At 34.6% G+C, this 26046-nt stretch overlaps 1 protein-coding gene across 1 annotated transcript in view; it reads left to right on the forward strand.

Annotated features, from left to right (window-relative positions):
• Positions 1 to 3667: 3667 nt before the first annotated feature.
• The window catches only part of LOC107567652 (tankyrase-1-like), a 28539-nt gene continuing 6160 nt past the window's right edge, over positions 3668 to 26046 (forward strand). The window contains exons 1-16 of the mRNA XM_016253362.1: positions 3668 to 4237; positions 5483 to 5707; positions 8428 to 8523; positions 9014 to 9050; positions 11106 to 11181; positions 14354 to 14374; positions 16774 to 16868; positions 17633 to 17699; positions 17847 to 18033; positions 20656 to 20774; positions 20851 to 20942; positions 21089 to 21167; positions 22940 to 23111; positions 23231 to 23310; positions 23514 to 23659; positions 23750 to 23940. Coding sequence (XP_016108848.1) covers positions 3733 to 4237; positions 5483 to 5707; positions 8428 to 8523; positions 9014 to 9050; positions 11106 to 11181; positions 14354 to 14374; positions 16774 to 16868; positions 17633 to 17699; positions 17847 to 18033; positions 20656 to 20774; positions 20851 to 20942; positions 21089 to 21167; positions 22940 to 23111; positions 23231 to 23310; positions 23514 to 23659; positions 23750 to 23940 — 2188 coding nt within the window. The 5' untranslated portion in view covers positions 3668 to 3732. The remainder of the gene's footprint in view (positions 4238 to 5482; positions 5708 to 8427; positions 8524 to 9013; positions 9051 to 11105; positions 11182 to 14353; positions 14375 to 16773; positions 16869 to 17632; positions 17700 to 17846; positions 18034 to 20655; positions 20775 to 20850; positions 20943 to 21088; positions 21168 to 22939; positions 23112 to 23230; positions 23311 to 23513; positions 23660 to 23749; positions 23941 to 26046) is intronic.

Raw genomic sequence — 26046 nt, forward strand, 5'->3', positions numbered from 1 at the left:
AATCTTAAAAATAAATTTCTATTGTCATTATTTTTTTCTAGTTTCTGTTTTTTTCTAACTTCTGAAATGAGGCAGTGTTGGTTAAAGGGGTCATATGATGCTGCTAAAAATAACATTATTTTGTGTATTTGGTGTAATGCAATGTGTTTATGCGGTTTAAGGTTCAACACATTATTTTCCACATACTGTACATTATTGTTTCTCCTCTATGCCTCGCCTTTCTGAAACACATCGATTTTTACAAAGCTCATCGGTCTGAAAAAGCGAGGTGTGCTGTGATTGGCCAGCTATCCAGTGCGTTGTGATTGGCCGAATACCTCAAGCGTGTGACGGAAATGTTACGCCCCTCACCATACTGTTGATACCGTGTCCCGGCCGGAATGATGATTCAAAAACATGAAAACCCATTATAAACGAGGCATTCGTTGCATCCAGTGGGGACATAATTATGGATTATAATAACGTATACTGTCTTTTTACGCGTTGCGTTGCATCGTGGCGCGTAAACATAAAACCATGTCTGCATTTGTGATCAGAGAAATGACAAACAACAAGCCCTACTCTACACTGCCCAAAAAACTCACTTTAAATATATAAAATATAAAAACTCTTTAAATATAAAAAACTTACTTACAGTCTGTGAGTCAGAACAGCCGGCGTTGTAGTCTACTCTACCAGGATCAGGAAACAGTCCTCCATAAAATGCGCTGCACACATCTGAATATTTGGGTTGAAGTGTTCTGGAACAGTGTTGTAAATACAACTTAACCACTGATTTCTAGTCGTGTACATTTTTGGAAGGCCAAACAAAGTAGTCACACAGCGTCACACACGGCAGCCTTGAGTGAGCGGAGGCCGGGTGCTTGCGTGAGGATCTTTATGCACCAAGAGCTTGTAACACTTCAAAGAGAAAGGAAAAATTTAAATCACATCATATGACCCCTTTAATACAATAAAAATATCCCAGTAGGTAATGCAGATTTCAGTTTTATCATTAATTGTCAAAAAAATTATTATTAAATATAGTAATATATATATATATATATATATATATATATATATATATAAAAAAAAACATACCACAAATAAACAATGTTGAGGAATAAAACTATATGTATTTTTAAATGTATGCTCATAAATTATTTACCTAAAAGTTGTTCATTGTGATAGCAGTATGCAAAATTGTATGCAAAATTTTTTGGGAGAATTTATGGAAATGCCTCTCAAAGGGTATGGGAACCCTGTAAAATGTTAGTATGTTTTAACTACTTTTGTTTTTTCACTTGAGACCAGGTCTGTCACATCTGTGTATACTGATTACAAGCATTTGATCTTTTATTTGATCTTAGCTGTTCAGAGCAGGCTAAACATTGAAGCTACAGCATGTTCACTTTACATTTTTATTATCTTCACATCTGTGTTAGAGGTGTTGCTGTCTAGCTGTGTTTTACAACACACTAAACTGAAGCAGTTGCTCGTATTTTCACACTTTGTGTGAAAAGTCAAAAATGCAAAAGGCACTATGGGTAAAATTGTGTGCTGATCTGAAACAAGCACCATATTTCAGTATACAGACTGTGGTCTACACTGAATCTGTTAGTGCTGTTGCACAGAGATTGAGAAAACACTAATTTATTATTGCTTTGAATTAGCCAATATAGATCCAGACTTTTTTCCATACATAATATTTATTATTATGTTATAGACAGAGTGTTGGTTAATGCAATTGAAAATATCCCAGTAGGTCATGCAAATAAATAGATGGAAAAAACATATTTGAACTAAATAAGGTTAAGGAATAAAAATAATACTGCTAATACAAAATATGGCATTTTTCAATAAATTCAATCTACTGAAATGATTATGACTGGCAAGTGTTTATCAGTGAGATAATTCTGAATATGTTTATGTATGATAAGCAATGTTATAACACAATGCACGAGGAGGAGTTTTTGGATTCTTTGCATCCATTGTCTTCAGCATCTCTTTTTGGATCAGGAACTGCACACACACAAACATTACACACATCTGATCAATCAATGTAGGATTTTTTATTTATTTGAATCTCAATATGTTTTGGACAGCTTACCTTGTCTGGAACCACCAGCTTGCCCCTTCCTTAGACCACTGACGTGCGCTTGGTCATTATTTGCATTCTGAATGAAGAAGACATGGTCATTATAATGTCTCAAATAATTTGCAATACCTATTTTTTTAAAATTTGATCAGAATAGTACATCCAAAAATGAAAATATCATCATTTATTCTTCCTAAGCGCTCCAAAAATGAAAAAAATTTAATAAAAGTTACCCAAACCACTTAACTTGACAGTCTCACTTCATTTCTACTTTCATTCAATTCAAATAAAAACAACTTCATTTTTCTGTGTGAACTGTTCCTTTAATGTATGCAACATACCATCAAAGACTTTTCAAGCATCAATCTTTTCTCCTCTGGAAGGGTTCTGTAATACCTGCAATGGATACTCAAACTATAGACAGATATCAACCAGTCTGCCATATATTTAATAATTTATGCATTTAGCAGACGCTTTTATCCAAAGTGACTTACAGTGCATTCAGGCTATACATTTTTTACCAGTATGTGCGTTCCCTGGGAATCGAACCCACGACCTTTTGTGCTGCTAACACAAAGCTCTACCACTGAGCCAGAGGACGCAAAAGCTAGTTCTGTTTAATGTATTAGAAATGTGTATATATGCTTAACTCACCTCTTCAGATAGGAATCTTGATTCCCTTCTGTCTCTGTAGCATGAGAGGAACCAGACATCTCTCCATCTAACAACACAATGCACTAAAACATGCACAATCTTTAAGTTCTTCTATCCACAACACAACCAACAGAGCACAAGCAGGCCCTGAGCTAATATATGTGTTGTTAAAATGTCTCAAACAGCCCTGCTGGCCCTAGTCATATAGTGCCAGTGGAGGTTTCTGTTGTTGTTTCCGTAGCAACAGGGCCCCATATACCAGTTTGAACAGTTTGAATATCCACAAAGAGGTGTGTCATATAAAGAGGTGCAGGAGCAGACCATTTCACACCCGGCCAAACTTTTGGGTGTAACATTGTTTTCAGTTTCAATGTTAGGTCGGACACCTGGTCAAAGCAATATTTCTCATTTTCATTTAGTGTAACAAGTCAATAAGTAAAACTGAAATAACAAATAAAAAAATATACGTAGACGTATTTAAAAAAAATAAAAACAATAACTAATAAATATGACAAAAACACAACAAAACTGCTAAATATAAAAAAACTAAGAGTATTTCAATGATACTAAAATAAGCAGACCAACCAATCGATCGATAGATATTAATTAGTTTAATTTAATTTAACTTAGTTAATAACTAAATCTGTAATAAAAATGAGTTTTTAAAAAAAAACTATAGACGTATTTAAAAAAACATAAATGACAAAACTCAACAAAACTGCTAACTTTAATTCAAAATCTCAAAAAAATCTCAATGTTACTAAAATAAAAGATAGATAGACAGATAGATAGTATTCCTTCACGGTCACTATAATTTCATATATGTGAAGTTGTGTATCATACTTTAATGACATTACAATCAATTTAAATGTGAAGTAAAAGAAAGTGAAATATTTAACTAAATTAGTACCGCATAGCCTCCAACCGGAAGCCTTCTCGCACTGAGCGGAAGCGCAGCGGCTCCAGCTGTTATTGTTGACAGACGGAGCTTCGGGGGGAAAATGGCGGTGTCCCGTCGATCCTCACAGCACCAACAAAGCAGCTTGCAGCCGTCTCCGCGGAACGCTGTGATCGCATCCCCCCCACCCGAATCGCCGTCCGCGATTATTCCCGAATCGACGAGTTTATTGAGCCCCTCGGCCACTGGCGCAGCGGAATGCGGCGGAGCGACGATGGAGTCCGCAGCGGCCTCCTCCTCCTCCGCCTCCGCCTCTTCCCCAGACCGGCCCGCCTCAGCAGCAACAGCGGCCGCCGCAGCCTCGTCAGCCCTCGGCAGCTCCAGCTGCAGCAGCATTAGCTCCAGCGCGACCGCAGGCAGCCAGAGCCCCGACTCAGGAGCGGACAGTCCCGGGGACGGAGTGTGCGGGGCCGGCGGCGCGTTCAGAGAGCTATTCGAGGCCTGTCGGAACGGAGATGTGTCGCGGGTGAAGAGGCTGGTAGACTCGGTGAATGTGAACGCCAAAGACATGGCCGGACGAAAATCAACCCCTCTGCATTTCGCTGCAGGTCTGTATTTATGTATTTGCTAAATATAATGCGCGTCTGTGAGCATTTTGCTTTGTTTTTGACCTTATAAAAGAACAAAACGTAACCTTTGTGGATTTTGGTTCCACTAGATTTGGAGTTTATTTGTACAAGCAGGAGAGTTTTCAATTGAAGTAACGTTATACATATGTTTTTATGTATAGAGTGTGTTGTTTTCATAAAAAAATTATGTATTGTAAGTTGACTGTTCACAGTGGTTATGTGTCATGGCATAATAATAATAAATATAAGTTTTATTTATATAGCGCCTTTCCAGGGCTCAAGGACGCTTTTGTTGTAATATTACATCGTGTCATTTGATTCATGAGTAAAATATGATATTTCTTGCGAAACTGACACCTAATTGTACAGTACTACATTTCCCTATAACATCTATACAAACTGTTTAAATTTCATGAATTATTTCTAGTGTAAGGCGAAAATTGTCTTGCGGTTTAAAATGAACATTGTGGACAGGAAAACTAATCAAATATTTAGGTATTATCTAATTAGGGTGTTTTTCAAACCTTAAAAATCGAAGTCTGTGCATTTTGTGAGTCATATGAACTGACTAAATTCATTTCTAATTGGATGTCCTGAAAACTTGCTAACCAGGAGTCCAAAGAAAATTAAATAAAGCCGTTTATAAGCTTAAAAAGTTAAGATATTACATTTTGTCTCCTGTTGTTAATTACATGGACATCATTCCAAATAAACATTAGCCATCAATGCTCAGTCCTACAGTGTGGAATCTCTGCATAATGAGAGATTTTCAGCATTAGTAAGCATAAGCATGCAGTTTTCATGATCTCATAATGATTTGGGAGACTATATGGATTTATTTGCACTTAAAATGTATCTGTCACATTGCAGGGCCTTTTAAATGATCTGCATAATGGCGGCTAGGTATTAAAGCTGATTAAAAAAAATCGTAAAGCAGTAGGTCACTCAGAATGATGTGTTTTGTAAGTATTGTTAACGTATCTTGTTTTGTGTTTAATGAAGAAAGAAAGTCAACCGGTTTGTAATGTCTAAAAAAATAGCAGTTTTTTGGTACAGAAAAGAGCTGAGATGGTTGCAGCATTAAAAAAAAACACGCATAAATAAATAATTTTTAACCTAGACTCATTAAGTGTAATAAGATCTCATATGTCATTTTTTAAAATTAATTTCATCATATTAGATTCATTGCATTTTAACCCATTTGTCCTATGTAATGTTTGTCAGGCTTTGGCAGAAAGGACGTGGTGGAGCATCTCCTGCAGACCGGAGCAAACGTCCATTCCCGTGACGATGGCGGTCTGATCCCGCTTCATAACGCCTGCTCGTTCGGGCACGCGGAGGTGGTCAGTCTGCTGCTGTGTAGCGGCGCTGACCCCAACGCACGAGACAACTGGAACTACACACCTCTGCACGAGGCCGCCATCAAGGGCAAAATAGACGTGTGCATTGGTATGGATTAAATTGAGAAATTTTATAATTTCATCTGTTTCCAATTGTAGTCCAATCAGACCAGTTCTGATCATTAAAACAGCTCTAAGACAAATTCTGATGGTCTCTGATATATCGTTCATCCCTAGCAGTAGGGGTGTGCCATATCATACCGTCCACGATAATACCGGTATAAATTTTTACATGATAAAAAAGTGTCATATCGCGATATCAATGATGTAGCAACGCAATGACGTGTGGCGCGTTTACGTTCCTTGGCGCGCACAACAACAACACCACAGACCCAAATAGGTGTGTTTAACTTGAAGCAGCGCTGCGCAGACTGATCGGTGTAATGTTTGTCAGGCTTTGGCAGAAAGGACGTGGTGGAGCATCTCCTGCAGACCGGAGCAAACGTCCATTCCCGTGACGATGGCGGTCTGATCCCGCTTCATAACGCCTGCTCGTTCGGGCACGCGGAGGTGGTCAGTCTGCTGCTGTGTAGCGGCGCTGACCCCAACGCACGAGACAACTGGAACTACACACCTCTGCACGAGGCCGCCATCAAGGGCAAAATAGACGTGTGCATTGGTATGGATTAAATTGAGAAATTTTATAATTTCATCTGTTTCCAATTGTAGTCCAATCAGACCAGTTCTGATCATTAAAACAGCTCTAAGACAAATTCTGATGGTCTCTGATATATCGTTCATCCCTAGCAGTAGGGGTGTGCCATATCATACCGTCCACGATAATACCGGTATAAATTTTTACATGATAAAAAAGTGTCATATCGCGATATCAATGATGTAGCAACGCAATGACGTGTGGCGCGTTTACGTTCCTTGGCGCGCACAACAACAACACCACAGACCCAAATAGGTGTGTTTAACTTGAAGCAGCGCTGCGCAGACTGATCGGTGTATGACATCAAAGTATCGTGAGAGCGGTTCTAGAGCATATTCGAGGGCACATGCTTATCTTCAAAAATAGTCGAGGCACCTATCTTTAGCGAAGTGGCGTGGAGAGTGTAAACACAAGCATTGACTAGAGTGGCCGCGTCAGAGCCGTAACGCGTGCATTGTTAATAAGGGGTAAGTCACTCTCGCGGTATTTTGACGTCATACACCGATCGGTCTGCTTCAAGTCGAACACACAACTTATGACAATAGATTTACACTTTGAATTAGGTAGTCTGTCATCGATGACAGTAGCTCATTGGAAAAGGATGAAAAATGCCCTTCATTTTGTTTGCACTGATAAATGCTGCAGCCTCGCAGCTGCAATCACCAATAAAACATTGTTCCATATTTTTTTCTATATCATCATAAATATCATAATCGCAAATATTCTTGAAATATCGTGATATAATTTAGAGGCTATATCGCCCACCCCTACCTAGCAGAAAGGCAATGAATTCGGTCTAATGAGTCCCAGTCAACATTGTGTGGAGTTGCAGCAGTTGTCTAGAGAGCTGATGTGGTGGTCCAGCATGCTGCAGTATTGCTGTGTTGTGATAGTAATGTTGTTGTCCTGCAGTATTTGTCATCGAGCGCTGCTGAGATGGCACTCTGTGTGTGAGTGAGAAAACTGACAGAATCTCTGATGTTTGCATTATTAACATGATGAATAGGTTTGTCTGAGTACGGTGTGTTACTTTGTTTAAAACTATTTCTTCAGAGTTATTTGGCGAGTGTGGAGAGTGACTGTTAGGGATGTGCAATATATTGGTGATATCATTATTGGTCAATATTATTATTTTTTTTATGGCATTGTACTGATTAGTCTGATATTGGAAACCAATTTGATCAGAATTCTTTAAAAATATGTATTTGTATTTTTATATAAACCAGGAGCCCAAAAAACAAGTAAATAAGATCTTTATAAGCTTAAAAGTGTAAGTTGATATGTTTTAGCTCCTGCTATTAATTAAACAGATGTTGTTCCACATAAACATTGCCCATGTTCAGTCCGATGGTGTGACACCTCCACATAACAAGAGGTTTTCAGCATTAGTAATCATAAGCATGCAGTTTTCATGATCTCATATTAATTGAAAGACTGTATGGATTATTCACACTTAAAAATGTGTCATGCTGCAGGACCATTTTAATTAGATAACTAATGACAGCTTTTTGTGGCTATCATAAACATTACATTTTGTTTAATAAAGAAAGAATTTCAACCCGGTTTAAAAATGTTTGGAAAATGTCTTGAAAATTGTAATTGTGTAAAAAATTTTCTTTAGAGATATTTGGCGAGTGACTGTTAGGGATGTGCAATATATTGGTGAAAATATCAATATGATTCAATATTGTCATTTTGGACTGATTAGTTTGATAATATGCTGATGCTGGAAAAAAATAAAAATAGGAACACTTTATAATATAGTTAGGTCATAGGTTATAATAGGTATATGATAACATTAGTTAACTACACTAGTAAACATGAATGAATAATATATACAGCATTTGTTCATCTTAGTTAATTTGTTAATTTCAACATTTAAAATTAAACTTATCTGTTAACATTGGTTAATGCACTATATAAACGCTATATAAACAGTTATCCATCTTTTCTGCTGTGCATGTGTTTCAATGGCTGACTGTACTAAAACTGCAGAGCTAGTATGAACACTTTAGGTGGAAAAAGAGTGTTGATAATTATACTTATCAACCACAACATAAAACATTGTCAGTTTCAGTATCGGTGACTGTATTGCTTGGTTCTGTTTCTTACAGTGTTGCTCCAGCACGGCGCTGATCCGAATATCCGAAACACTGACGGCAAATCAGCTCTGGACCTGGCAGACCCTTCTGCTAAGACCGTCCTCACCGGTGAGACATACACATACACACATCTGCTTTACAGTCATTAACAACACACACAGTCTCATGAGCACTGAGTATGTTTTTGTAGTATGCAGTATGCCAATATAGCAAGAGCATGCTGTGCGAGTGCTGTTTACCACAATGCACTGCTCTCCAGTTTGAAAAATGAACCGTTGGCCATTTACAGCCACGTTTCCACAGTTTATTAATTGGTCGGACAGATACATGTTTAAACATATGCACACAAATTTGGATTGAAATGCCAACTCGATGCCACTCACCAAATGAAATGTGAGGTTAATGTAACAGCCTTCTGTTTGAAACGCTGCATCCTGCGTTTCATTTCACATACTAATTAAACAATGTATGTACACTGCATGTAGTATGCTAGTATTGCAATTTGACCATTGTAACGCTAAAAACATCCACATACCCACATTAATGAATCTTGCAAATCAAGTCTGTCTGACACCTGCTGTCTGATTTTATTTATCAGGTGAATATAAGAAGGATGAACTGTTGGAGGCAGCGAGGTGAGTTTTTGGTGCAATATAATAATTTAATATCAATGTATTACTAAGATAAACACCGAAGTAACTTTGAGGGGGGGGGGGTATGGATGGTTGTTTGAATCCCTCAGCCTCTTGTTTTTTATGTTTTAGTCCTTTGAGAAGAATGTTGGGATGAATGTGCCGAGCTGTAGGTGCTACACACTACCTGGCACAGTTGTAGGTTCATGTTTAGAAAACTCTGATGTCGGAACGGAAATCCAAGAATATCAGAATGAGACATTTTTGCCGCATGGTATATAAATGTTTATTGGACAGGATAAGTATTTTATAAAGTAAATGTAAGAATAACTTTTATACTGTTAGTAGTATTTCTAGATGAACACTTACTGGACTGAACCAACTTAGGTTTACTTGATTATCCATTCAGCAATTCTTTGGAAAAATCATGTTAAAATGTGAGTATCAGTTATGATCAATAGACTTTTGAGGAATTTGTTCATTTTTCAGTCTTCATTGTATTGCATCGCATTACATGTTTTGCCCCACAATAAAATTACTGAGTTTGTTGCATAAAACTAAGCATTTAAATATCATCTTACAATGACATATTATTGGGAGATACAGTGTGATGACTGACATTTATATGCAATTTATGTAAGCTATTTGCTATATTATGTTATGAAGATCTCATTGATTTACATTGCAAGCTATCAGAATTTCATCTTGCTTTTTGATCATATAAATATCTGCAGCTGCACCAAATTACATATTTTTGATAAGTATGCACCTCTGAATAAAATTTACATCTGAGTAACAGTGTAGTCCAATATAGTTGCCACTGCTGCACCATCCTTTAATAGCTGCTCACAAAGCAGTCCCATTTATGGCTGCTAGCAATAAATAGAGGTTTCAATAAATAGTCTAAAGGAAGGTTTTACATCGAACCTTACATTAAGTTTACATGGTAAGTTTCTTATATGTTAAAAGCTATTGCTATTTTTTTTAAAGTACATTGGAATCTTTTTTGACTGTCACTGATCCAGAAATGTATTTTCTCTAAGTTGCTGTTCCTAACAGTGTTTGTCTCCCTCTGTTTGGAAAACCTTGTTAGGAGCGGAAATGAGGAAAAGTTGATGGCACTTTTGACCCCACTTAGGTGCTACACACTACCTGGCACAGTTGTAGGTTCATGTTTAGAAAACTCTGATGTCGGAACGGAAATCCAAGAATATCAGAATGAGACATTTTTGCCGCATGGTATATAAATGTTTATTGGACAGGATAAGTATTTTATAAAGTAAATGTAAGAATAACTTTTATACTGTTAGTAGTATTTCTAGATGAACACTTACTGGACTGAACCAACTTAGGTTTACTTGATTATCCATTCAGCAATTCTTTGGAAAAATCATGTTAAAATGTGAGTATCAGTTATGATCAATAGACTTTTGAGGAATTTGTTCATTTTTCAGTCTTCATTGTATTGCATCGCATTACATGTTTTGCCCCACAATAAAATTACTGAGTTTGTTGCATAAAACTAAGCATTTAAATATCATCTTACAATGACATATTATTGGGAGATACAGTGTGATGACTGACATTTATATGCAATTTATGTAAGCTATTTGCTATATTATGTTATGAAGATCTCATTGATTTACATTGCAAGCTATCAGAATTTCATCTTGCTTTTTGATCATATAAATATCTGCAGCTGCACCAAATTACATATTTTTGATAAGTATGCACCTCTGAATAAAATTTACATCTGAGTAACAGTGTAGTCCAATATAGTTGCCACTGCTGCACCATCCTTTAATAGCTGCTCACAAAGCAGTCCCATTTATGGCTGCTAGCAATAAATAGAGGTTTCAATAAATAGTCTAAAGGAAGGTTTTACATCGAACCTTACATTAAGTTTACATGGTAAGTTTCTTATATGTTAAAAGCTATTGCTATTTTTTTTAAAGTACATTGGAATCTTTTTTGACTGTCACTGATCCAGAAATGTATTTTCTCTAAGTTGCTGTTCCTAACAGTGTTTGTCTCCCTCTGTTTGGAAAACCTTGTTAGGAGCGGAAATGAGGAAAAGTTGATGGCACTTTTGACCCCACTTAATGTCAACTGTCATGCCAGCGATGGACGCAAGGTAACACAGATCGGAATTAACATTTGATATATCTGATAAGATGTGAATTTTAGAAAATATGTCTGTTGTTTCTAAACTCAAGCTCTATTCAAACTGTGATTTTTCATTGGTTGTATAAATGGCATAGATGTAGGTCAAGACAATCCCAAATTCCCTTTTCTAAAGGAAGGTTTTACATCGAACCTTACATTAAGTTTACATGGTAAGTTTCTTATATTTTAAAAGCTATTGCTATTTTTTTAAAAGTACATTGGAATCTTTTTTGACTGTCACTGATCTAGAAATGTATTTTCTCTAAGTTGCTGTTCCTAACAGTGTTTGTCTCCCTCTGTTTGGAAAACCTTGTTAGGAGCGGAAATGAGGAAAAGTTGATGGCACTTTTGACCCCACTTAATGTCAACTGTCATGCCAGCGATGGACGCAAGGTAACACAGATCAGAATTAACATTTGATATATCTGATATGATGTGAATTTTAGAAAATATGTCTGTTGTTTCTAAACTCAAGCTCTATTCAAACTGTGATTTTTCATTGGTTGTATAAATGGCATAGATGTAGGTCAAGACAATCCCAAATTCCCTTCTGTGAGTTTTTTCCCCTGTAATACTGTGTTTAGAGTAAACAGCGCTAACCTAGTTTTACCCATGATGAGTTTAATTTTGGACATATGGTTGATGTCGTTTTATAATGTTTGTTTCGAGGTTATTCATTGTCCCCTTTTTTCAGTCTGGACTGCTTTTGGATGTCAGTCATTTTTAAAGCCTATTGGATCCACTTCTGACCTTCATGATGTTTTAGGCCAAAGCTTTTTTTTAAATCTATTTTTTCCTCTAATCACAACATAATAACAGGACCTCGATTTCCCCTCAAATCCTTTTCAGGTCACTCCCTCCCTCCAGACCTCTTTGTCTTTATATCAGAAGGGCTTTTTAGGAATGAGTTTACTGTGGGTTTGTTGCTCTGTTAGTCTCCTTTAGTGGATGTTGTTGAGTTACGTACTGTATCTCATGCTGGAGTGTAGTGATATAATGTACTTTTATTATTTTTGACAAAATGCGTTCTTTGATGAAGTCACTTTGGATAAAAGCATCCACTAAATGTGTAAATGTAAATAGTTGACCACTGAGCATAATGCATGCTTGAATGTACTCTACATAGACGTGAAATATTGGCAGTCATGCCATACCAAAGACATTGTAAACCTAGAAATATCCCTGATCCGCTGACATTTTGTATTGGTTTGGAGCACAGTACATGAGCTTAGAAAATGTTTATAGACCCAAGGATGCACCAAAATGATAATAACGTAAGTTTATGCTGTCATTTGATTTGTATAGAATATTGAGGAAATACTGTATAAAATAATTGAATATTTTTGTGTCATTTTCTATCATTAAATTGTGTGTATATGTACCATTCAAAAGTTTGGGATTTTAAAGAAATTAATACTTTTATTCAACGAGTATGCATTAAATTGATCAAAAGTGACAGTAAAGACATGTATAATGTTACTATTTCAAATAAATTCTGTTCTTTCTAACTTTCTATTCGTCAAAGTGAAAGAAAACACAATGGGCCTTATTTACGAAACAAACGTACGACAGAAAACGGCGTACGGTCGTTTCAGCGCAAAACTTGGAATTTATCAATTTGGACGTGAACGGTGGCTACGCTCAAATCTCACGTCTGGTCTCAGCTCGTGTACGCAAGTTTTTGAGTAACTTGAACTTGCGCAGAGCATAGTAAATACGGTGGAGAATTGTAGAATGAGAGCATTTTGTTCATTTTTACTTTCCTGGCCGTCAAACGAAGCTCATTATTCGATCGTTAACCAGTAAGATTAGAATGTCTTTTTTTGTTGTTGTAGTTTTGTACAGGCTTTAGCTTTATATGTGCGAATAGTAGCATAAACAAGATTCAATCGTCACATCATGCACCTGCAGCGTTTCTGTGAAAGCAGAAAAACTGAAATTAAGTCTATAAAAGGAATAAAATAAATAGGATCACACAAAATATGTAATAGGCTAATATAATTAACAGATTAACAAAAGGAAAAAAACACTGTGCAACAAGTATAGGCTACGCTCGTTTTTGTGACGCTCTTAATGCAATTAATTTTTTTTCTTTGTCTTTACTTGATTTAATCCATCTGATCGCACAGGCGCCTCACACACACACACAACAACATTAGTTCTAGCGTTGCCTGCCATTTCAGCCATTCATCATCAAACTAAAATGCAGTCAACCAAACATAAAAGTAACACTGTTTATTTTAAAAGGTCCGCTGTAAAATCAGCATGCAGCGCCCAAACGAAATTTTTTGCGCGTGTGAAGGATTTTATATAAATATAAATGTAGCCCAATTGTTTGCAGTTACAATGTTAACGGGTGCTTTTGGAGTAAGATAAATTTCGCTTTCACGAGATTATTTCCTCTTTTTGGCCGGGTTTCGTTTCTCCGTGTCGTAAACTCTAGGGGCGAGGCTTTTAAACCACGGTGTTTTTATGGGCGTGATATTCAACTAACGATTGTTTTCTGCCGCCACATTTATCAACGTGCGATCATTCGTAAAATGAGATTTGCGGCATACGAATGTTTCATGAATCACGTGAGAACTTAAGTTGATTTGTGCGCACGGATCTGTGCTTGTTTCTACGTTAGATTGATAAATGAGGTCCATTGTATCCACAAAAATATTAAGCAGCTACTTTTTCAGAAACTTTTTCAACACTGATAATAATAAAAAAGGTTTCTTGAGCAGCAACTATTAGAATGATTTCTTAAGGATCATGTGACATTGAAGATTTAAAGATGTGGACAATTGAGCTTGCATCACAGTAATAAATAACATTTTGAAATATATTAAAATACAAAAGCATAAAATTTTAATTTTTGATCAAATACTTGCAGCCTTGGTGAGTGTAAAAGACATTAAAATAATCTCACAGACCCCAGACTTTTGAGTGGTATTATTTATTAGTGTTATATTGGCCATTTAAAATGTCAAATTGTCTTTCACAGAAATAATTAGCTAAAGATATTTTTAGTATTTTAAGATGGAATGCTGTAGCTGTTGAATTATTAGGTTTTAAGCACCACAGTCAGCTTTGATGGATACTATGTTAGTTTATAGCTAATTTTTTGTTTTGTTTTTTGTTCTGGCGACATTCAGTCAACATCTCAAAAAATGCTGGTAAGTTTATTTTGTGAAACAGAAATTTGTTTTATTTGGTCTTCTGTGATTTTATTTATTTTTCCTTTCGACTTGGTTTTTAATTTTTGTCCCTAAAAAAATTCATCCATATGCTGGTTCTCACTTAAAACGCACCGAAACCTGCTTTATTTTCTGCTGGTCACAATCCATCAATCAACCAATAGCTCTGTTAACGTTTCGTTGACTCCTGCTGGATCTGAGAACAAGGCTTTCATTTGCTTCTTTCTTTAAAGGGGTCATATGAAGAATATCTCTTTGAGTTTGTGACTTTAGTCTTTGCAACTTCAGGGATCTTATCTGTGCACAATCTGCTTGTAGCACTCCAAAGAGAATGGAAAACTTGAAATCACATCATATGACCCCTTTAAAGTCTTCATTTAACTTTTTTACAATACTTTGCCAAAACTCCATGTTTCCACCCCAAACCCCACCTCTGCATCCATGCATCACCTCATGTTCTTGAATCCGTTTGTTTGATTTGTTGTGATCAGCACGCATGCTCTCCACGAACGTGGTGTTTAACTCCTGATTTCTCTTTGACAACCTGTCCTGTTTAGATCCATTGTGTGTATGCTAGAAATGTTGCATTGTTGCCCATTGCTTGTGCTGTACTATTTCAGACCTCATAATAATGATATGAACATGAATATTGCCTCTCCATCCTGCACTAAATAATATAATTCTCTCAGAGAATGAATGCATCATACTTTTGAGGCAGATCTTCATTACTAAATGGCTGTGTTGAGATCGGTTGTCATGCTGATTGCTTTGCTGTGGTTGTGTTCAGGCTGTCATATAGGCATATCACCATTATTTCTTCTTTATTCACTGCATGAACTGGGAACAAATTTCTAACTTTTTTGTGCTTAGGCTATTTTAAGTTACTAGTGGTTACTTATCATCTCTTCTTAAGTGATCGAGCTCAAGCCAGATTCATCAGTAGTTCAGAGAGATCGCAGATATAAAGGTCTACTTGCACCAAGAGGCAATAGTTCACAACAGTGACCGCTCACGTTTTTAGAGAAAGTATGACCATTTTTCCCCATTTTCGCCAAAGGACTTTGTTAATGTTTCAATAAAGAGTTTTAAGCTCTAACCAGCTCTGACAGGAGCATTGCAAATTTGCTGGTCTGTGTTCTTAAAGCAATGCAAATGATTTAATTTCATTAAAAACAATGGCACAGTATAAAACTATTGGCTTAGTCATCGATTATAAGTATAAAACCAATATATGTTTTTATTGACCGACTTGTTTGTCATTTGCAATGCTTTATGGGAGTCTGTGGTTCATGCTGAGCTTTTTCCATCTGTTTCTGTTTCCTTGGTACCATTGATTTTCTCTGATTGGTGGTTCTGTCTTGAGGATTATGGGTAGACACTGACTTTTTCACCTTTTAAGGCATGTGACAAACAAATGTTGGGAAGTTCTAAAAGAACTGTTAAAACTGAGTGGTGTCAATCTCAAAAAATTAGGAAAGAAAGCAACAAACTAATCTAAAGTCTAATGGCACACTGAATATCATTTTTCTGTGACTACATACAACACCTCCAAATAAGTAGGCTGAAAGTCTCATTTAACTGTATAATATATTCAATACAACTAAAACATCCTATATATTAACTGTACATGTGGAAAAAGTCAAATATGCCTTTAATCTATGTTTTTCCATTTCTTTATTTAGTTTTTGGTGTGAGTAGGCCTTTGTGTTCTTTCAGATATTTAATAAAATCCATACATTTACAAATTCAGTGTGGACTGCAGAAGCAGATTTTTGGGTACCACGTCTCCATTTGTATCACAAAAACATCAAGAACCTAATTTCAAAACTGAATTAAATTACATAGAACAGCTCACTGCATATACAAAGTTAGCCATTGTAGTGATTAAACTAATGATGGGATGGGTTATAAACGGGTTTACATAAATGTGACCCTGGACCACAAAACCAGTCATAAGGGTCCATTTTTGAAATTGAGATTTATACATCATCTGAAAGCTGAATAAATAAGCTTGGCCGAGATACAACTATTTGAAAATCTGGAATCTGAGGGTGCAAAAAAATCTAAATATTGAGAAAATCACCTTTAAAGTTGTCCAAATGAAGTTCTTAGCGATGCATATTACTAATCAAAAATTAAGTTTTGAAATATTTACGGTAAGAAATTTACAAAATATCTTCATGGAACATGATCTTTACTTAATATTAAAAGAAAAACCTTTTATGCCAAATTTGGGCTATTGCTACAAATATACCCCAGCGACTTAAGACTGGTTTTGTGGTCCAGGGTCACAAATATCTTTGAGGTTGGGTTATTATCACTTATTTAGCTTGATTATATCCAGACAGGTTAGTAATATTTCTCTGGTTCTTTTGCAGTCCACTCCTCTTCACCTTGCCGCTGGGTATAATCGTGTGCGTATAGTGCAGCTGCTGCTGCAGTACGGTGCTGATGTCCATGCCAAAGATAAAGGGTGAGCAACACCTGATTTCTCTCTTTAACATGCAGTGTCCGATAACGTATTTTTGCTTCAATAATGACATATTAAATAAAAAGAAAAAATTATATTCTAAGTATATAAATGATAGACTGTTACCCATTTTTTGAAAGAAATTAATAGTTTTGTTCATCAAGGATTAAACTGATCAAAAATAATAGTGACAAAAGATTTCCATTTCAAATAAATTCTGTTCTTTTTAACTTTCTATTCATCAAAGAATCCTGAAAAACAAAAGTTTCCATAAATATATTAAGCGGCACAACATTGATAATAATCAGAAATGTTTCTTGAGCAGCAAATCAGCATATTAGAATGATTTCTGAAGGATCATGTGACACTGAAGACTGGAGTAATGATGCTGAAAATTCAGCTTTACATCACCGGAATAAATTACATTTTAAAAAACATTTAAATAGAAAACACTTAATTTAAATTGTATTAATATTTCACAATATATTACTATATTTTGATCAAATAAATTCAGTCGTGGTGAGACTTCTTTCAAAAACATTTAAAAATCTTCCCAACCCCGAACTTTTGAACGATAGTGTATATATAATATGTTATTACATATATAATGTTTAATTAAAAAAATGTGCACTGCTAAATAAGACCAGAAATGTATATTTGGAAAGTAAACATGGCGGTTTTTGAATTCATGTTAACTTTAAATGCTTTTATCATGATCTTGAATAATTCTGAAATGTTGTTTTGCTCTATCACTCTCTTTCTATCAGTGGTCTAGTTCCTCTGCATAATGCCTGCTCTTATGGTCACTACGAGGTCACAGAGCTTCTGTTGAAGGTAAAGAAAACAATCCAGCCAATACTTACTGATCAAAATATATTTGCTCCCCCAGCACAGATATAAACATGTGATTTATTGGTTTGATTATTAGTTTTTCATTACACAATAAAACACATGATTGATGAGTTTCTGCCTCGCTCACAGCACGGGGCGTGCGTTAACGCCATGGACCTGTGGCAGTTCACACCGCTGCACGAGGCGGCCAGTAAGAATCGATTGGAGGTGTGTTCACTGCTGCTGAGTCACGGCGCTGATCCCACACTGCTCAACTGCCACGGCAAGAGCGCGGTGGATGTGGCGCCCACACCTGAACTTAAAGAGAGACTCACCTGTAAGTGACATTCATGCTGCTTTCTTTTTAGTATCACTGCCCTGCATTGTATTTGCTGAATGACATCCAGTACTTCTGCTGAATCGGGGTATTGGTCAGACGAGACCGATCCAAATCCGATATTCTGCGTATATTATTCTGTGTCGTTGTTAAGCCCCACGAAAGGCACAAAAACGTTATAAAGCACCATAAAGTGTCTGTGCACTATATTCTAAGTGTTCTGAAACCGTTCCATAGTTTAATGGGAGGTACAGATTAATATTTAAGTCGTTAAATTCAAGTTCACGTAAACTCTTCTCTCCGCCGCGGCTGTCTGTCGGCCTCCATTCAGCATTCAAACTGCAGGTCACATTCGGTGAGACAGTCAAGATGATTAAACTTTCCAAGATGATTCAAGGTTCCCATTATTATAGTTGATCTGCAGATAAAGATCAGTGGTTTTGCATAAAAGGACTTTATTTTGCTGGAGTTTAGTGCTGTTTCTAAAGCATGTTACTCTACCGGGTGTCTGTTAGAGATCACTAAACTGGAGTAGAGAGCACTATGAATTGTTCTTCACGCGCACAGTAACTGAAATTTAAAACTGTTAAAAGAAAAGGCTCTATCACTCAGATATAATACACTACGCATCAATATCTCTTCATTTTGTGCTTTGAACTTTTCTATGCGGAGCACTGCGTGCCGTGTTGCTTTTAATTTTTTTGTATATATATTTACTTGTTTTTCAAGAATGTATTTTACAACAATACAAAGAGCAATTATGTGTAACATTTTACCAGACTTAGTCCTACACTTATTCATTTTATTTGTTCCCTACTAAATAATGTTAATTCACTTTATACAACAAATCTGATTGGTTGAGAACCGTGAGATATTGTACTGGTATCGCTACAGGAACACCCTTTCACAATTTTGTATCACTCCGCTTGTTCAAGCCCGGTCTATGTTTTTTTTTTTAATTATTCACTGAGCTAATCGTGGCGTACGTTAGTTAATATAAGAAGAACCGTCTAGCTTTGCGGTCTCTCTCTCTCTCTCATTTGCTGCACGTCTTGCCGCATTGTTTCTCTCTTATAACCTCATTATTTCTCACTAATAACCTAACTGAAGCAGCACATGCCCTTGATACGAATTCTAAAAGTGACGTATGTTTAACTGTCAGCTTGAGCTTTGAATCCGTGGCGGAAGGAAGTAGTTCGGCACAAAAGAGGGTTTTATTAGGCACTCCGTTGTTTCTTGTTTAATTACACATGTTCCGTCGAACTGTTGTATAAACGCAATATCACTCTCGTACTCGAGCGATACCGGCTTTTTATCAGCGGCTGTGAGTGCCTCTGGCCTAATCAAAGCCATGCTGATATAGAGCCGGTATCGCTCTTGTACTCGAGTGATATTGCTCATTAATGTTTAGATTTTATAAAATTATTGTGTGCACTCATCATTTTTCTAGAGTAACTTTTACTGCTGAATTATCCACTAACCTTGTTTATAATAGTATTTTTGTCATATATTATGATTATATATATTTTAATTAGTTAATTACACACATGTTCCGTCGAACTGTTGTATAAACGCAATATCACTCTCGTACTCGAGCGATACCGGCTCTATATCAGCGGCTGTGAGTGCCTCTGGCCTAATCAAAGCCATGCTGATATAGAGCCGGTATCGCTCTTGTACTCGAGTGATATTGCTCATTAATGTTTAGATTTTATAAAATTATTGTGTGCACTCATCATTTTTCTAGAGTAACTTTTACTGCTGAATTATCCACTAATACTATCCACTTGTTTATAATAGTATTTTTGTCATATATTATGATTATATATATTTTAATTAGTTATTTTTCTGTATCATGAAGTTGTCTATATTTAGTAGATTGTGTTTAACACACAAAACAGTGATGATGTTGTTTTTAAAAAAAAAAAACTGCTGGTGTCTAATCGGCCGATACTCAGAATTTTTGGGATCGGATCAGTTCTGAAAAAAATGTATTGGTGCGTCCCTAAAATTATGCATTTCATACCATTTTTTGCTTTTAACAACCATTTGTTAGGTAAAATAGCATTGTATTATCCCTTAATCAGCAGAAAAACTGCCACAAAGAAATAATTCCTAATTTCCTCTGAGCCAGATTAAAACTATTTGTTCAATTCTCAGCTGATATTCACATGTATTAAATTATTTTATGCTTAATCCTGACTTCAAGGTTAGAATTATGGTGAGAGAAGAAAATGCAAATTTACTGCATGCAAACAGCAAAGCTTATTTTGTAAAGTTTTTGAACCAAAATGTCTTTTTTTGTAATGCCTTTGCAGACTGTTAGTAAATAATACATTTTGAATACTTTTGTTGTCATTAAAACCATAACTTTTGTAATTTGACTGCTTTTATAATTGCATAAAATTTTGGTAAGTGCTTTAAAACTCATATATGTAATAAAAAAATTCTTCATGATTATTTTGTAAAAAAACAACAACTATGTGATGGAAAGTTTTTATTGATATTTTTGTACTTGGCATCATGACATTAGGTAATCTTTGGCCTTTTTTTGCAATTTTTTTAAGATGCAGGGCTGCCTATTAGTAATCGTTTGACCTTTTTGCGATTTCCTTCATCCAGATGAGTTCAAAGGGCACACGCTTTTGCAGGCGTCCCGTGAGGCGGACATGACAAAAGTCAAGAAAACCGCTCAAGAGATCATCAGCTTCAAACACCCTCACTCGCACGACTCTGCTCTGGTGAGCACTTTACATGGTCTCCTCTGAATGGGGGTTTTATGGTGTGTTTATTAAAATCTCTTTATGATGTTCGCAGCACTGCGCCGTAGCCTCTCCTCATCCCAAACGCAAACAGGTCACAGAGCTGCTGCTGCGGAAAGGCGCCAACATTCATGAGAAGAACAAAGAGTGAGAGTTCAACTTTAGATATGAAAAAAAAAACTGTGTACAATTTATTTGAAACAATTTTCACTTTGAAATTGCTAGTAAATTTCACAAATAATTACAAATAAATGGCAAGTAAGACGTTCTCACATATTCTTTCTCTTTCTAAGTTTTATGACTCCGTTCCACGTAGCGTCTGAACGAGGTCATAATGACGTGCTTGAAGTCCTTCAGAAACACGGAGCAAAGGTACCAGCATCCTCAGACTGCATGGGACTGCATTTCATTATGAGCTGTTTTAGGAGATAGCCGCCATCTATTTAGGCAACTACTTTCATCTTCGACTATATTTAAAGCCTGTTATATTATCTCTTGGACCCTACATTGAATATTGTGCCAGACTCCAGGACTTCTTTTTTAATAAATCAATTTGTAAATGATAAAACGATGATAATTTCAAATTGTTATATACTGTGTTATACTATAGTATACTATATTACTATGTTAAATACTAGATTATATACTAGGGCTGCGTGATTTTTTTTTTTTTCTTTGTGATTGTGATTTTTGTGTGTCAAAAAATTCCTGGTTTGCTGTGCTTGTTTGTAGGGCCGTACAGTTTGACCAAAATTTTATGATTACATATCAGTATGGCTATAAAATAATAATAATCATTATGATGATGATTATTATATATTTTTTAAATACTCCAATTTTTATTCTACAGTAAAATATTACAATTATAATTTTCCTATTGTTTTTTTTTTTTTTTTGTAGTTTTTAAATAATTTTTTATTAGTTGCGCAGTCCTATTATATTTTTAAATATAGATTTTTAGTGTCTACTTCAGTTTTTTGGGATGCTGACAAATAGGTCGTTTCACTTCTTGCTTAAAGGAACATTCCACTATTTTTGAAAATTGGCTCATTTTCCAACTCCCCTAGAGTTAAATAGTTGAGTTTTACCGTTTTCGAATCCATTCAGCCGATCTCCGGTTCTGGTGGGAGCACTTTTAGCTGTAGCTTAGCATAGATCATTGAATCTGATTAGACCGTTAGCATCTCGCTCAAAAATGACCAAAGAGTTTCTGTATTTTTCCTATTTAAAACTTGACTCTTCTGTAGTTACATCGTGTACGAAGACCGACGGAAAATGAAAAGTTGCGATTTTCTAGGCCGATATGGCTAGGAACTATTCTCTCATTCCGGCGTAATAATCAAGGAACTTTGCTGCCGTATCATGGGTGCAGCAGGTGCAATGATATTACGCAGCACCTGAAAATAGTCCCCAGCACGCTCCCTGTGCAAGCAGGTGGTCACGTTGGTTATGTTGACGGAAGTTAGGCTATTTTTAGGCACTGCGTAATATCATTGCGCCTGCTGCACCCATAGTACGGCAGCAAAGTTCCTTGATTATTACATTATTCTAAAAATATAGAAACTCTTTGGTCATTTTTGAGCGAGATGCTAACGGTCTAATCAGATTCAATGATCTATGCCAAGCTACAGCTAAAAGTGCTCCCACCAGACCCGGAGATCGGCTGAATAGATTCGAAAACAGTAAAACTCAACCGTTTAACTCTAGAGGAGTTGGAAAATGAGCCTATTTTCAAAAATAGTGGAGTGTTCCTTTAATGTTTGTATGCTAAAATGAGTTTCCTCCATGTTTGTTTTTTTTAGTAAACATGAAGTTTAAACCGAATATATTTTTATAAAATACAGTAAAAACTGTAATACTGTGAAATATTTTTGCAAATTAAAATGAACTAAAACGGTTTATTCTATTTGAATATATTTTAAAATATAATTTATTCCTTTGATGCAAAGCTGGATTTTCTGCATCGTTACTCCAGTCTTCAGTGTCACATGATCTTTCAGAAATCATTCTAATATGCTGATTTGCTGATCAAGAAACATTTCTGATTATTATCAATGTTGAAAACAGTTGTTCGGCTTCATATTCTTGATCTTCCTACTAAACCCTAAGTTCTCTTTAGAATAAACCTTTGCGTGTGTGTTTAGGTGAATGCTGTGGACACACTGGGACAGACAGCCCTGCACAGGGCGGCCCTTGCCGGTCACATCCAGACTTGCAGACTATTGCTAAGTTACGGTGCTGACCCATCAATCATTTCACTGCAGGGCTTCACTGCGTCACAGATGGGCAATGAAGCCATACAGCAAATACTCAATGGTACTATTACAGTTTTACATCTATTACTCTTGAGTCTTATTACAGTATGGTTAAAGAATTAACTGTCCATTTATCCTAACAACACGATGTCCTGAATTTATCTGCATTTATTTCTCCAGAGAACATTCCTCCTCGTAATTCAGACGTGGATTACCGCTTTCTCGAGGCTGCTAAAGCCGGAGACCTTGACACAGTCAAGGTAAATAACAGTTTCAGAATTTAGCGAGTTTAAAGTCAACGTGGTACAAATCTGTTTCACTTTTGCAGTGTGGCAAAATAGGACATTTAATGATGATAAGATACATTAAAAGGGACTTAATCTGTTCTAAAGATTTAAAAGCAATCAGGAAATCAATAAATATTTATTTATTTGATGGCAATTTGTTTGTGTGTCTTCCGTAGCAACTGTGCTCCCCTCAGAACGTGAACTGTCGTGATCTGGAGGGCCGTCACTCCACCCCGCTGCATTTTGCTGCAGGGTACAACCGTGTGGCCGTCGTGGAATACCTGTTGCATCATGGGGCCGACGTGCACGCTAAAGATAAAGGGTGCGGTCATCATCTCAATTAGGTTGACTACCATTGAGCTGTGTCGGGATTATCTGACATGCACTTGTTCTCTTTCTTTCTCTTTATCAGTGGTCTGGTTCCTTTGCACAACGCGTGTTCATATGGTCACTACGAGGTGACAGAGTTGCTGGTGAGACATGGAGCGTCTGTGAACGTGGCGGACCTTTGGAAGTTCACACCACTACATGAGGCTGCAGCCAAGGGCAAATATGAGATCTGCAAACTACTGCTCAAGGTTCGATACTTCAGATGGAGAAATCGTGCACATGTTGGGATAATTATGAATGTCATGATTGTGTGGGAATTTCATATAATATTAATGTTGTTTAGTGTTATCACGAGTTATAATTATGCACTGATCATTTATTAATGCACCAAAATTGAGATTTTTAGGTACATTGGGCTGAAATCCAAAAGTAAAAAGTTACTTTTTGGAATTCATAAAAATTCTATAAATATTGTACTATTTTAATATATTATAAATTACATATTTGTAAATATTATATAATTTAACTATTATTATTATTTATTGTTATTATTATTATTGATGTTCGAATAAAACAGTGACCTAAAAATAATTCTAAATAATCATTCTAACTGAGAGATTTAATTAATGAGATTGAAATTTAAATTTGTTTACTATATAGATTTTTTTCCCCCAACATTTAAATTCTTGTCTGAAATTCTAGATACATTGGGCCAAAATTCGTTAAATAATATAATATTTTATATTAATATTTAAATATCTATAAATATTATACAATTTAAATAAATTACATATTTGTAAATATTATATAATTTAACTATAATTATTTTTATTATTATTATTTATTACTGTTATTATTATATGTTATTATTGTTATATTATACTATATTGTATATATATATATATATATATATATAAATATGACCTATTCTAAATAATAATTTTATCTGAGAGATTTAATTATTGAGATTGAGATTTAAATGTATTGTTTACTATATAGAAATGTCTTTATTTCTTTATTTAATTTTTTCAAAATTAAAATTCTCGTAATTAATGAGATTGAAATTGAAATTTGTTTACTATATAGACCCCACCCCCAACATTTAAATTCTTGTCTGAAATTCTAGATACATTGGGCCAAAATTCGTTAAATAATATAATATTTTATATGAATATTTAAATATCTATAAATATTATACAATTTAAATAAATTACATATTTGTAAATATTATATAATTTAACTATAATTATTTTTATTATTATTATTATTATTATTATTATTTATTACTGTTATTATTATATTTTATTATTGTTATATTATATTATATTATATTATATATATATATATATATTATATATATATAAATGACCTATTCTAAATAATAATTTTATCTGAGAGATTTAATTATTGAGATTGAGATTTAAATGTATTGTTTACTATATAGAAATGTCTTTATTTCTTTATTTAATTTTTTCAAAATTAAAATTCTCGTAATTAATGAGATTGAAATTGAAATTTGTTTACTATATAGACCCCACCCCCAACATTTAAATTCTTGTCTGAAATTCTAGATACATTGGGCCAAAATTCGTTAAATAATATAATATTTTATATGAATATTTAAATATCTATAAATATTATACAATTTAAATAAATTACATATTTGTAAATATTATATAATTTAACTATAATTATTTTTATTATTATTATTTATTACTGTTATTATTATATGTTATTATTGTTATATTATACTATATTGTATATATATATATATATATATATATAAATATGACCTATTCTAAATAATAATTTTATCTGAGAGATTTAATTATTGAGATTGAGATTTAAATGTATTGTTTACTATATAGAAATGTCTTTATTTCTTTATTTAATTTTTTCAAAATTAAAATTCTCGTAATTAATGAGATTGAAATTGAAATTTGTTTACTATATAGACCCCACCCCCAACATTTAAATTCTTGTCTGAAATTCTAGATACATTGGGCCAAAATTCGTTAAATAATATAATATTTTATATTAATATTTAAATATCTATAAATATTATACAATTTAAATAAATTACATATTTGTAAATATTATATAATTTAACTATAATTATTTTTATTATTATTATTATTATTATTATTATTTATTACTGTTATTATTATATTTTATTATTGTTATATTATATTATATTATATTATATATATATATATATATTATATATATATAAATGACCTATTCTAAATAATAATTTTATCTGAGAGATTTAATTATTGAGATTGAGATTTAAATGTATTGTTTACTATATAGAAATGTCTTTATTTCTTTATTTTATTTTTTCAAAATTAAAATTCTCGTAATTAATGAGATTGAAAT

The sequence above is a fragment of the Sinocyclocheilus grahami genome, unplaced genomic scaffold (genome assembly GCF_001515645.1).
Source record: "Sinocyclocheilus grahami isolate Dianchi unplaced genomic scaffold, SAMN03320097.WGS_v1.1 scaffold1177.1, whole genome shotgun sequence".
In the NCBI taxonomy this organism is placed as follows: Eukaryota; Metazoa; Chordata; class Actinopteri; order Cypriniformes; family Cyprinidae; genus Sinocyclocheilus; species Sinocyclocheilus grahami.